Genomic DNA, 14553 nt, shown 5'->3' with positions numbered 1-14553 from the left:
ATGAAAAAGGTAGAAACAAAATTGGAAAAAACTGAAAGACTTTATTCAGGTGAACTAGGGATGGTAATACCCTAGATACCGGTGCAGTAATCCCACAGAGACATGAACCCATAACACCTAATTGCATGATATGCATATAAGATAAGGAGGGCCAAGGACAATGCCACATGATTGGGTAAAAACATGTGGATAGAGGGCGGGTAGCCAGGGTAAGGGTGTCTGGCCGACCTATTGGGCATCTGTCTCGGAGGGTTGCATCGGGGCTAAAAATTAGCCATAAAGTAATATCAAGGGGTAAAATTGCGTATGCTAGAGGCCCCCCCAACAACACACAAAATTGTGTGTCAGTGGGGGTTGATTAAAATTGAGGGGTGGAACAGATGGGGTCCGCATGGTGGGGGGCATTGGTGGCCCTTCCACTAAGACAGCCTACCCAGGTGTCCCACTCGACAAAAGGACGGGTGTGTTATCCACCCAATGTATACAATTAGGGCAAAGGCCTCTCTAAAGTAAAATATAAAGGTGGCAAAGGTGCATATGTACCATCATCCAGAAATCAATATCAAAAAGGCGGTTGGAAGCCTGATCCCCAGTCAGGCGACCAAAAATGGGGCATATTGGACTATTACGGTACAGTAATTAAGGGTAACCATAAGAACAAATAACAGCAGTAATAAAAATTATAGTTCATTTATTGATGCAACGGACAGGACATGGTAATACAAGAACATTTAATAAAAGTACAGGCATATCACCAATGGATTCGATAGTATACAGTACAGCACAAAATCTCAGATATCATATTCCTCGACTAGTTTCGCGGACACAATCCGCTTCATCAGGAGGTTATCTGGAGATAAGTTTTTCTGACTAAACAGTCTGAACCTGACAATTAAAAATATACAAGATTTATAGAGGTACATTATCATACAAATATTATTCCAGCATCAAATTATACAAATAGGTAACGAAAATAAGGGAGGGGGAGGGGGGAGAGAGCGAATCTGCTTACCCAGGTCCCAGCAGGCCCCAGGCGCAAGGCCCCAACACCAACGAATGATCTCTCACGGCAGCCTGGGGGAGCTAACAAGATAACAGGATAGTAAGGGTAAGTGTATATCGGAATTGAGGTAACCCAGGTTGCCATATACAAAAGGAGGTGATATAACAATTGGTGAGTATAGAGAGGGAGTGATGACAAGGGGGGTTGGGTAAAATTGTGGAGGATATCAATAGTTGAAAGCGTGTTATATAAAGCATAAAAGATTACAGGGTGACCAACCAAATAGGGAAGGCAATGGTAAACGAGGCATAAGGTGTTATATAGGTGGAAGGGTAAACAAGGGAGGAAATGGGGCCGTGGAAAGGGAGGGGAGTGGGGGTGGAGAGGGGGATAGGGGAGTGGGGAGGAAGGGTAGTTGGGGATTGGAAGGGAGTGGGGGGGGGGGGGGGAGGGGAAAGGGAAGGAAAGAGGAAGAGGGGGGAAAGGAGAGGAGGCGGGGGAAAAAGGGATGAAAGGGTGGAGGGGGGAAGAAAAGGGGAAAGGGAGGGGGGGAAGGGGGGGGGGGGGGGGAAAGAGGGGGAGGGAAGGCAGAGGGTGGGATGGAGGTAAGAGGGGGGGAGGGGAGAGTGAGAAGGGGGGGGGATGCAACAATGTGAACATATGGGTGAATAGGGGGCAAAAAGTACCTGATAATAGTCAAAGCATGGAAGGGTTCCCAAAGGGGACACCCTGCCAGGGACTGGTTCCATAATAAGGTAAAAAAGAGGGTAATAATGAGGACTGCAAGCGATGGGCAAACACAAACCAAGGCATGTAAACCTAAGCCTAGGCCAGCTGCAAGGTAAAATACAGTAGTTTAGAGATACATGATGTTGGTGCCCAGGGGTATGGGACTTAGGTAGAAAGGTGGGTGGGTACTTACCATAAACTTGTACTAGGCTGGTTGAGGTAAAGGCACCCAAGGGCAGCAGACCGAAGCGTCCGGCTAGCAGGCATAGCCCGCTATAAATAGCTCCCAACCCTGCGACGCTGCGCCGCACGTCAATGGGACGCCAGCGCATGACGTCACAGGGTCAGAGGTTCCACACGGCGCGCGCGCGAAGAGATCGCGCGCGCACGCATGCGCACCGGCCGCAAGGCCAAGGGGACACCGTCCCAGCCAAGGCCGGTGCAAGAGGAGGGGGCGGTCCCGTGTAGGAGGCCGATCCCTCCACCAGGAACCTCACCAGGCCGCCGCGGGAGAACACAGGGGGAGGGGCCCGCGCCGGCGCTAGAAGCCAGGACCAGGACTGGGGAAGCAGAGGTCTCAGTAGAACAAATTGTGAAAACAACAATATAGGGTTAATAAAGCACTCCCCTCCCTTTCCACGGCCCCATTTCCTCCCTTGTTTACCCTTCCACCTATATAACACCTTATGCCTCGTTTACCATTGCCTTCCCTATTTGGTTGGTCACCCTGTAATCTTTTATGCTTTATATAACACGCTTTCAACTATTGATATCCTCCACAATTTTACCCAACCCCCCTTGTCATCACTCCCTCTCTATACTCACCAATTGTTATATCACCTCCTTTTGTATATGGCAACCTGGGTTACCTCAATTCCGATATACACTTACCCTTACTATCCTGTTATCTTGTTAGCTCCCCCAGGCTGCCGTGGGAGATCATTCGTTGGTGTTGGGGCCTTGCGCCTGGGGCCTGCTGGGACCTGGGTAAGCAGATTCGCTCTCTCCCCCCTCCCCCTCCCTTATTTTCGTTACCTATTTGTATAATTTGATGCTGGAATAATATTTGTATGATAATGTACCTCTATAAATCTTGTATATTTTTAATTGTCAGGTTCAGACTGTTTAGTCAGAAAAACTTATCTCCAGATAACCTCCTGATGAAGCGGATTGTGTCCGCGAAACTAGTCGAGGAATATGATATCTGAGATTTTGTGCTGTACTGTATACTATCGAATCCATTGGTGATATGCCTGTACTTTTATTAAATGTTCTTGTATTACCATGTCCTGTCCGTTGCATCAATAAATGAACTATAATTTTTATTACTGCTGTTATTTGTTCTTATGGTTACCCTTAATTACTGTACCGTAATAGTCCAATATGCCCCATTTTTGGTCGCCTGACTGGGGATCAGGCTTCCAACCGCCTTTTTGATACGTACGTAGTATATTTTGTGCAGCATGTAATGATGTAGTAACTGTGTTTTAATCTTCCTGCTCCATACAGATGGATGTTAATCATAGTAAGCTGGTTACATTCAGAATTCTGGGATTTCCTGGATCTCCGAGTTTGCAATACATTTTCTTTTCCCTCCTGCTGATAACATATCTAATAACTCTCCTGAGTAACTCTGTGATCATCACTATTACACTGATAGAAAGGTGCCTGCACACTCCTATGTACTATTATCTCCGCAAGCTCTCTTTTCTAGAAATCTGCTATGTCTCTGTGACTGTCCCCAAAATTCTGAGCACCATCACACCACATGGGAGATCCATTTCATTGTATGGCTGCATGACGCAGATGTTTTTTTTCTTTGCTTTGGGATCCACCGAATGCTTCCTATTCAGCCTAATGGCCTACGACCGATACCTAGCCATCTGTCGGCCGCTGCGATACACAGCCCTGATGAATTGTACTATGTGCCGTGGAGGCAGCCTGTGTGCCGTCATTGGAGGCTTGATCACCACCTTCCCCCAAAACGTCTTAATCTCCCGACTTCCCTTTTGTGGAAGTGATATTAACCATTTCTACTGTGACTCACCTCCCCTTCTGCAGTTGTCCTGTACCAACACTTATCTCATAGACATGATGGAGTTTTTCAATGCTTCCTTAGCGATTCTGACTTCTCTGCTGGTGACTTTGATTTCTTATGTGTATATTATTGTCACCATCATTAAAATACCTACAACTACCGGTCGAAAAAAAGCCACTTCAACGTGTTTTGCCCATCTAATAGTTGTGTTTATTTATTATAGTACTATTACATTTATGTACGTGAGGCCAAAACTCAGTTTTAGTTTTTCCCTTAATCGAGTTGTGGCGGTTTTTTATACAGTGATAACGCCTATTCTTAATCCTATCATTTACTGCCTGAGAAATAAAGAGGTGAAAGAAGCCATCAAAAAGCACATAGGTTCTTTTTTTAAAAGAAATTAACTAGCAAGCCCCCCCCCCAAAAAAGTAAAGACAGCAATAAAAACCTAGAAAAATCTACTAAAACTAATGTCACTGTAAAAATATAAACTTAGCCTACCTTATAAGTTAGCTTCAGTGAAAAACTCGGCATTCACTTTCATTCACATTTTTTTTCATGCCTGGGGAGAAATTGGTCACCCCCACAAGTCTGATGCCTGAGTTCATCATGAAAGCAGAACATAGGGGGGTTATTTACTAAAGGAAAATCCATTTTGCAATGCAAGTACACTTGAAAGTGCACTTGGAAGTAAAGTCCCTGTAGCTCAGAGGGGGACATTCAAGGAGAATAAAAAACAGCATTTTAGCTTGCACATGATTGGATGATAAAATCAGCAGAGCTTCCACTCATTTCAGATCTACCCCTTAGATTTAGAGCGACTGCACTTCCAAGTGCACTTTCAGTGCAAAGTGGATTTGCCTTTCGTAAATAACCCCCATAGTGTTGCAGGCTGATTTTCTTGGCTAGTTTCAGGCCTGGCTATCTGCTCTGATTTCTGGCCAGTGCAAGTAGTTTGTAGGGCGGTGTACAGAGGTCAGTAGTATGTAGGGCAGTGTACAGAGGTCAGTAGTAGGTAGGGTAGTGTACAGAGGTCAGTATTATGTAGGGCAGTATACAGAGGTCAGCAATATGTAGGGCAGTGTACAGAGGTCAGTAGTAGGTAGGGCAGTGTACAGAGGTCAGTAGTATATGGGGCATTGTACAGGGGTCAGTAGTATGTAGGGTAGTGTACAGAGGTCAGTAGTATGTAGGGTAGTGTACAGAGGTCAGTAGTATGTAGGGCAGTATACAGAGGTCAGTAGTATGTAGGGTAGTGTACAGAGGTCAGTAGGATGTAGGGCAGTGTACAGAGGTCAGTAGTATATGGGGCAGTGTACAGGGGTCAGTAGTATGTAGGGCAGTGTACAGAGGTCAGTAGTATGTAGGGCAGTGTACAGAGATCAGTAGTAGGTAGGGTAGTGTACAGAGGTCAGTAGTATGTAGAGCAGTGTACAGAGGTCAGTAGTATGTAGAGCAGTGTACAGAGGTCAGTAGTATGTAGAGCAGTGTACAGAGATCAGTAGTAGGTAGGGTAGTGTACAGAGGTCAGTAGTATGTAGGGCAGTGTACAGAGGTCAGTAGTATGTAGGGCAGTGTACAGAGATCAGTAGTAGGTAGGGTAGTGTACAGAGGTCAGTAGTATGTAGAGCAGTGTACAGAGGTCAGTAGTATGTAGAGCAGTGTACAGAGATCAGTAGTAGGTAGGGTAGTGTACAGAGGTCAGTAGTATGTAGGGCAGTGTACAGAGGTCAGTAGTATGTTGGGCAGTGTACAGAGGTCAGTAGTATGTAGAGCAGTGTACAGAGGTCAGTAGTATGTAGAGCAGTGTACAGAGGTCAGTAGTATGTAGAGCAGTGTACAGAGGTCAGTAGTATGTAGGGCAGTGTACAGAGGTCAGTAATATGTAGGGCAGAGTAAAGAGGTCAGTAATATGTAGGGCAGTGTACAGAGGTCAACAATATGTAGGGCAGTGTACAGAGGTCAGCAATATGTAGGGCAGTGTACAGAGGTCAGCAATATGTAGGGCAGTGTACAGAGGTCAGTAGTATGTAGGGCAGTGTACAGAGGTCAGTAGGATGTAGGGCAGTGTACAGAGGTCAGTAGTATGTGGGGCGGTGTACAGAGGTCAGTAGGATGTAGGGCAGTGTACAGAGGTCAGTAGTAGGTAGGGCAGTGTACAGAGGTCAGTAGTATGTAGGGCAGTGTACAGAGGTCAGTAATATGTAGGGCAGTGTACAGAGTTAAGTAGTATGTAGGGTGGTATACAGAGGTCGGTAGTATGTATGGTAGGGGTCAGGAGGGCATGGTACAGGGAGGCCAGGAGGGCAAGGTCAGAAGAGTATGGTGCTGGGAGATATGGAGGGCACAGTACAGGGAAATCAGGGGGGCTGAGGTCTCAAGAGGACATGGCACTGGGGTGTCAGGGACATGGCACTGGGGTGTCAGGAGGGTATAGTATTGGGGGGGTCAGGAGAGCTGGGGGTGTTAGGAGGCTATGGTATTGGGGGGGGTGATCATGAGGGCTGTGGTGTCAGGAGGGTATGGTATTGGGGGGAGAATCAGATGGGCTGGGTGTCAGAAGGGTATGGTATTGGGGGGGAGTCAGGAGGGCTGGGGTGTCAGGAGGGTATGGTATTGGGGGGTGTCCGGAGGGTATAGTATCGGGAGGGATCAGGAGGGCTGGGGGTGTCAGGAGCGTATGGTATTGGGGGGGGGATCAGGAGGGCTTTGAGTGTCAGGAGGGCTTGGAGAGCAGAGAAGTTCTTAATGTAGAGTGGCGCAGGGAAGGTGCAGCGGTGCTGATTCCTCCTGGCAATCCTCTCTCACCATCTCACATGGTATCCGTGCATCGGGGTAGAGGGCCAGTGGAGAGGGACGCGCAATAGCATTATGAAGCGCTCGGGCGTGTTTGGAGAAGAGCCCAAACCCGCCCAAGCTATTCCGGAGGCATTCCCACCCCGCAGCTGCATGTATGCGTACGACGATTGCCTCTGCAGCCTGGATTGTGTAAGCATGCACTGCTCTAGAGCAAGAAACGGGTCGCAACTGTGGGATGTCTTTGCGGTCTACTGTCACCTGTTGGCGGTCGATAGGTAGCCTGCGATCGATGGGTTGCCGACCCCCGAGATAAAGCAAACCTGTCATGTATGAGCAATGATGGACAGAGGCCCTTGTACAAGACTACATTTTCGCTCCCTCCTCCCATTCAACTACTTGCTAAGTAGAAATACCTATTTACTTTCCATCGATTGAAAACTAAATATATGGAGCCATGTTAAATTTTACAGAGGGCCTTTGTGCAATGGTCTACACAAGCCATTCTCAACTAGGGTTCTGTGGAACCCTAAGGTTCCTCCAGAGGTTGCTAGAGGTTCCTTGGGCTGTGGCTGATTGACCCCCCCATCTGATGGTGTTTGCATAGTTCTGTATCCAATCAGTGGTGTATTTAGGTTATGTGCTGCCCTAGGCCTGACTAAACTTATGCACCCCTTAATTTAAATATGATCCACCCCTTCCGCTCAAGGCCACACCCCTTCCTGTTTAAGACCCGCCCTGGATGCCGGGGACAGAGAGGGACTCAGTGCGATGAGGACAGAGAGGGACACCAGGGACAGAGAAGGATGCCGGGGACAGAGAGGGACGCAGTAGTGACAGTGAGGGACGCAGTAGGGACAGTGAGGGATGCAGTGTGATGAGGACCGAGAGGGATGCATTGCGCACAGGGGACACCGTGTGGGGGTGGTGACACAGGGGGACACCATGGGGGGGAACCAGAGAGTATCATGGGGCCTCCTGCGCTTCTGTTAGGGCACAGGCCCCATACATCTGTACTGGCTGCCCCTCCCCCCAGATGGTGGCTGCCCTGGGGTCTCTAGACTCCTGTAAAAAAATAAAAAAGTACACAGCCTCACCTGATGCCTGTAATAAGACCTCTCACGGCACGCTACTCCCCGCCAGCCCCTCCTCTCTTCTCGTCCATCCCAGGTGATGTCATGTACAAGCACCTGGGGTGGATGGAAGGGAAGGAGGAGTTGGCGGGGAGCAGCACGCCGTGAGATGTCCTATTACAGCCGCTACCCGTGCTACAATGTGTTGCAGTCTTGCAGAGCCTCTAATTGGGCCCCTCTAATGGCCCCCGGCCCTTAGACAGTGACCGAGTGCCCGATGGGTCAGTCCCCCTGCTCATTAAGCAGTCCACATTCAGTGAAAGTTCATGTACTGCAAAGTTTGCAGTACATGAACTTTCACTGAATGTGGACTGTTCAATGAACTTGTTGCACAAATCACAATATGATCTGCTGTATATTCTTTTAATCCATATTATTGAGCACTGCCACTACTATATTTGGATGCTTGGCACACACACACACACACACACACGATGACAGTAATAGTACCTGTTATCCTGGCTGCTGTCTGTGGAATCCCCTCATCGTCCTCTCTCTCTCTCTTCCCTCCTCCCGACGTCACAAACCACGCTCCGGGCTGGGGAGCAGATACAGAGTAGATGCAGAGGAGGGTAGGCGGAGCATCAGGCTTCACCTCCGCCAGTTAGCTTATGTGTACCTGGTCTGGCCAGTCATCAGCCATCTTATGGGGGAGCCAATCTCTCCCCTAGCCAAGTATGCCCAAAGACTACCTGTAGTAATAGCAAGTGCTGCACTACAGCAGGCCGGCCGCCGGGGGCTACGGGAGGCGGTCGCGGGAGCCGGGACGGGGGGGTTTCCGTGCGGGTGGGCGGCTTTTTTGCCGCCACCCTATTCCTGGGCCTTGTCGGTCTATGCCAAGAAACAGCACTGTATCCTATGCCATTTGGCAGAGCCAGCAGTTTGACATTAATTATCTTTTTTGATGTCTGTAAGGGTGGCTATCTGACCACCACTGTGAGTTGGGAATTCTTCTGACTGGCCATCAATGTAAGGAACATTCTTCCTGTTGGCATTTTTGGTATCAACAATAAAGGATTATGAACTTTTGAGATGACTATGAGTTATACCTCCCACATTGTGTGTCTGAGCAGCTGAAGGTAACCTATCAAGATCTACCACCAAATGTTCTTTGGCAGGAGTTACATTCGAGGCCATCGCATGATCTTTATTCTATTCTTTAACATCAATGTAAGGGGCATCCTTTCCACTGACCACAAGTGTAAAGGACATTCCTCCCATTGACCAACAATATAGAAAGCATTCTTTCCACTGACCCCCACTCTAAAGCCTCGTACACACGGTACGAAAATCAGAAGGGGATTGTCGTTTGACAGGCTGTCGTCTTGAAATTCTTACTGTTAGTACGCTCCTTTAGACAATTGTTTTCCAATTTTCAAATGTTGGATGACAGGCTATAAAATTTTTGTCTGATGTGAACTCAACGTTTGATTTTCGGATGATCAGTCCAGAAATCCGTCACACAAAAGTCGAAAGTACAAACACGCATACTCAGAATCAAGGAACGACTGGGAGAAAAGCCCAATGTAAGGTGGGCGTTATTGCCACTGACCCCCAGTGTAAGGGGCAATATTGCCACCGATCACCAATGTAAGGGACATTCTTCCCTCCAATCGTCAATGTAAGGGACATTCTTCTTACTGACGACCAATGTAAAGGGCATTATTTCTACTGACCCCCAATGTAAAGAGCATTCTTTCCACTGAATTCCAATGTAAGGGGCATTCTTCCCACTGACCCCCAACGTATTAACCAGTAGCGGACAAGCCGCCGTTGTTAAACTGCGGCAGGTTGGCTCTCCTGTGCAAATAACAATAGAAAATAAAAACTGCGCTAATTAATATAATTGGTGACAACAATATATAAATAGATTGAAATCAATAAGTGAACAAAAGCGTGTGAATATGTGGCCAAAAAAACATCCATAGAGACAAAAAAGTCCAGACACAGAAGCACAAATCCCTCAGTTAATCCCAGTGAAGGCTATGTAGGAAACACTGGATGAAAAAACACCACCCATTGTGATCCACCACCACATAGATGTCGCGCTTACCAGAAGGCAAGCTTGATAAGGCTGTATGTAAACTTGACATCCGGACCCGCTCACATCAGGGTCGCAATGACGTCATCGCGACCCTGATGTGAGCGGGTGTATGCAACGCCGGCCGGCGAACTGTTTTTATGGACGTTTTATACTGCATATTCTTGTAAGTGCAATTTCTTTTATACTAATAAACCTGTTATGCGGATTCACACTATGGCTGGTTTTCTCTTACCTCCATGATCCTGTACCTGAGTTGATGTATGGTCTGGTACCTGCCGTACTTCCAATTTCACATTGAACACAGAGAAGTAGCGCCACTGGTTTGGCGTCCGGATGTCCAGTCTACATACAGGCTTATCAAGCTTGCCTTCTGCTAAGTGCGACATCTATGTGGTGGTGGATCACAATGAGTGGTGGTTTTTCATCCAATGTTTCCTACATAGCCTTCACTGGGATTAACTGAGGGATTTGTGCTTCTGTGTCTGGACTTTTTTGTCTCTACGGATGTTTTTTTGGCCAAATATTCACACACTTTTATTCACTTATTGATTTCAATCTATTTATATATTGTTTTCACCAATTATATTCATTAGCAAAGTTTTTCTTTTCTATTGTTGTTTTTTGTGTATATCTCACAAGTTAGCTGCTGCTGGTACGGTTTTGGTAGCACGGTATTTTTTCCATTTCTCCTGTGCAAATGCTGTACGTCGGCCCTTTAAACAGCTATAGCAGGCGCGCACAGGGGGACTCAATGCGCATGGCTGGCGGTCGCGATGACTGACAGCCACGAGCAATCGTGGGCACGAGAGCCAGAACCGGGATGTGTGTGTGTGTAAACACACATATCCTTGTTCTGACAGGAGAGGAGAGACAGATCGTCTGTTCCTACTAATCAGGAACAGCGATATGTCTCCTCCTCTAGTCAGCCACATCCCCCCACAGTTAGAAACACTCAGGGGGAACACATTTAACCCCTTGATCGCCCCCTAGTGTTAACCCATGATGCCATAAATCTATCCCCTATTTTGTAGACGCTATAATTTTTCTGCAAACCAATCAATATATGCCTATATATCGGCCTAAACTGATGAATAAATTATTTTTTTTATATATATTTTTTGGATATGTATTATAGCAGAAAGTAAAAACATTTTTTTTTTTTTTTTCAAAATTGTCGCTTTTGTTTGTTTATAGTGCAAAGAACAAACTGCAGAGGTGATCAAATACCACCAAAAAAAAGAAGAAACAAAGGAACATCAATTTTGTTAGGGTACAGCGTCGCACAACAGCGCAATTGTCAGTAAAGCAACGCAGTGCCATATCGCAAAAAATGGCCTGTTCATTAAGGGGGCAAATCCATCTGGGGCTGAAGTGGTTAATTTTAGCTGGAGTTTCCCATGATCTGAAAGTTACTTCAAAGGGTTTCTCTGGGGAAAGAAATTTGAGAAAGGCTGGTTGGTCTACATAACAACGTATGAGGGACTTTTTTGTTTTGCTACACCTAATTGCATAATGATACAGATGAAAAGAAGGAAAGAAAGATTGCAATATTGATATGTGTTATTAAAACTGTACATATCATTGCAATTGCTTAGTGTATCCAGGGGAATTACACCTTGTTTTCTTCAGGATGAATTGGGTTTGAATTGTAAAAATAAATAAATAAATAAATACATTTAAACGTAACTGTGTTTTTCTTGCTATTACCATAACCTACCACCAAAAACAACCCAAAATAAAAATGTCCTGCTCCTGATGATTACAGCAGGGACATGCAGCCATGAACAGAAAAAATAAATAAATTGTGCAGCCTGTCAGAAGCTACATACAGAGCGGCCAGTTTAAATACAAGCTGACACACTCTGTTTGCAGCAGACTGAGAGGATGAGCTCACAGTGCCTCTCCTCACTTCTTGTCAGAGGCACTGAGCTCAATGAACAGCTTGGAGTCTTGGACCAATGGTAAAGTGCCATTAGCCCCAGCTGTCCAATAAAAATGCTGCAGTGGAGGCTGTCCTCTCACTGCAGTGTCATAGAAGGGGCATGTGTCTAAAAGACCAATGTTCCCTTCCAGGCCTCTTAACTACAAGGAACATGGATTTATGGGAATAAGATTTACCCCCAATCCCATGTTTTTCTCACACAATTGAGGGAGAAACTGATTCTGTTGAAAAGGTACTGTTATATTCAAGCTAAATCATATATTTATATGCTATATCATAATAATTTATTTTATCTATTTACTGTGAAATTACTGGTTGGAAGTTATAACTTCAAACCTCAGTAATTTGTCCATTAAGCCACCTGCTTTAGTACAGATTTTGAAACTATAGTAAATTACCTTAAAAACAATATATAATATTTGTATATTACTTACTTATGGTAATTAACCCCTTGCTACCCAAGCCAATTCTGACACTTCTCTATGTAATAATCACAATTTTTCTTTGCTATAAAATTATGATAGATAGATAGATAGATAGATAGATAGATAGATAGATAGATAGATAGATAGATAGATAGATAGATAGATAGATAGATAGATAGGTATTTGCACAGCATTTTTTTTTTTTAATTAAAATTAAAAATTAAAAAATTAAAAAAAACCCACTAACGTTAGCCTGATTTTTTTTGTATAATGTAAAAGATGATGTTACACCGAGTAAATAGATACCTACCATATCACACTTTAAAACTGCGCACATTTGTGGAATGGCGCCAAACTTCAATACTTACAAATCTCCATAGGCGACGCTTTAAAATGTTTTACAGGTTACATGTTTAGAATTACAGAGGAGGTCTAGTGCTAGAATTATTGCTCTCGCTCTAACGATTGCGGCCTATGTAACCTGTGTGTATCTGGCTCTGATACTAGCCAGTGTCTCACCAGCCACTGACCTCACCGCACGTCCCTGGATTACAGTGATACCACATATGTATATATTTCTTATTGTTTGTACCCGTAGAAGGGCCCACAAAAAGTAGTGTTTTTCTGCTTCTTTAATCCTAAAGCACACTGACTATAACTGACACAGATATGAATTGGAAAAAAAAAAAATTTTTTTTGTAATCCTACCTAAAATACACTGACCCTGATCTTTAACCCTAACCCTGGACTCTGGTCATGACCTTTGACCCTGACATTGACCCTAACTTTAACTCTTAAGCCTCATACACACGATCGAACTTTGTACAAACTTTCCCGTGTATTTTTGTACAAAGGGTGGTGGCCGTAAGCTAATTAAGCAAACACACGGCAGGACTTTTTCAGCAACAAACACGAACGTAGTGATGTTTCAATGTACTGACGACACTTCAAAAAGAAGACGTTCAATTCTCCGGCGCCACCCTTTGGTCAACTTCTGTATTGTTGTCTGACCTTTTGCATTGGTTTTGAGCATACGTGTTTGTAGTTTGTACAAAAGTCCGATGGTTTTGTGTACACACGATCAGACTTTGCTCCATCGGACTTTTGTTGTCGCAAAGTTTGTCCGTTCGCACAGCCAACAAAAGTCCGATGAAAACCGAAAAAATATGTCCGATGGAGCATACACACAGTCGGATGTTGCCTTAAAACAGCTAATTTGCATGTTTGTTGTCAAAAAGTCCGATCGTGTGTATGGGCCTTTACACTGACTTTGATCAAACCTGATCGAGCTATTTTTCTTTTTTTACACACGCTCCTATTTCAAGCAAGGAGAAAAAAAAGATACAATTACCAACAGTAAAAAAACACCAGGGCAGGGTGTACAGGTACTGGGAGAGCGATGCAACAAACAAAAATAATAATAGACCAGCAAATAGAGGATGTCTAATAGTTCACTGACAGACCACAAGTTTGCAAAACTGTCCTGCTTCTGATCAGTTCCTATCAAACACTCATTTAATTTAGGTTCACATCTATGCGGCTCCGCTTGATGCATTTTTCAGGCACGTTTTGTAGTGCATTGTGTTTTTTTAAACCCTTGGTTTTTTTATGCGTTTTTGCATGCAGTTTTCATGCATTTTGCGTTTTACGTTTTATTTTCCTATCTAATCCCTGAGCCGTCTTCTCCCGCTGCTGTCTCTCCCACCGCCATCTTCTCCCAGAGCCGTCTTCTCCAGCTGCTGTCTTCTCCCCGACGACATCACAAGGGGCAGGCTCTCTGGTTGATGTCATCAGATCGCCACGCCCCATGGTTATAAGAGATGCCACACAGCGGTCGACAACACAATGGAGGAAGACAGCCACAGAAGAAGAGCGGCTTTTTGTTTTGTTTTTTTATAGCGGGTAACCGGCGGCGAGAAAAAAAAAGACAGGACCGGGAAGAGACAGCAGCGGGAAAAGACGGATCTGGGAGAAGACGGTGGTGGGAGAAGACAGCACCAGGAGAGATGATGGTGGGAGAACACGGCTCAGGGAAAAGGCAGCACCGGGAAAGACGGCGGCGGGAGAAGACAGATTAGAGCTATTCTTTTTTTTAATAAAGAACTTGACAAAACTGGCTCTTGTTTTTTTTTTTTTACATTTCACTGTTTCTTGACGTGAATAGGTAGGGGTACGATATACCGATACCCATTCACATGGGGGGGGGCAGAATCTGGGGGCCTCCTTGTTAAAGGGGGGCTTCCAGATTCCGATAAGTCTACCGCCCTCAGACTCCAACAATCACCGGCCAGGGTTGTCAGGAAAAGGCCATCAACATGCAGAGCCCCCCCCCCCCCCCCCCCAAAGCACCCATCCCCCCATGTTGAGGGCATGTGGCCTGGTATGGTTCAGGAGGAGGGGGGGTGCTCGCTTGTCCCCTGCCTTTTCTGATCTGCATGCTCGG

At 45.5% G+C, this 14553-nt stretch overlaps 2 protein-coding genes across 2 annotated transcripts in view; one reads left to right on the top strand and one right to left on the bottom strand.

The window, feature by feature from the left end:
* MFAP5 (microfibril associated protein 5) overlaps window positions 1–14553 on the bottom strand; it is a 102997-nt gene that overhangs the window by 44145 nt on the left and 44299 nt on the right. The gene's annotated exons all lie outside the window — the stretch shown is intronic.
* Window positions 3242–4174, top strand: LOC141106683 (olfactory receptor 6B9-like). The gene has a single exon (XM_073597622.1). It carries the CDS (start codon window positions 3242–3244, stop codon window positions 4172–4174), a length of 933 nt encoding a protein of 310 aa, XP_073453723.1.

The sequence above is a fragment of the Aquarana catesbeiana genome, linkage group LG08 (genome assembly GCF_042186555.1).
Source record: "Aquarana catesbeiana isolate 2022-GZ linkage group LG08, ASM4218655v1, whole genome shotgun sequence".
Taxonomy (NCBI): Eukaryota; Metazoa; Chordata; class Amphibia; order Anura; family Ranidae; genus Aquarana; species Aquarana catesbeiana.
Note: the sequence above shows the minus strand (reverse complement) of the source record. Positions and strands in the feature narration are given on the sequence as shown.

Excerpts from the sequence above, each read along its gene's own strand:
- LOC141106683 (XM_073597622.1), top strand. The coding sequence starts at position 3,242 with ATGGATGTTAATCATAGTAAGCTGGTTACATTCAGAATTCTGGGATTT.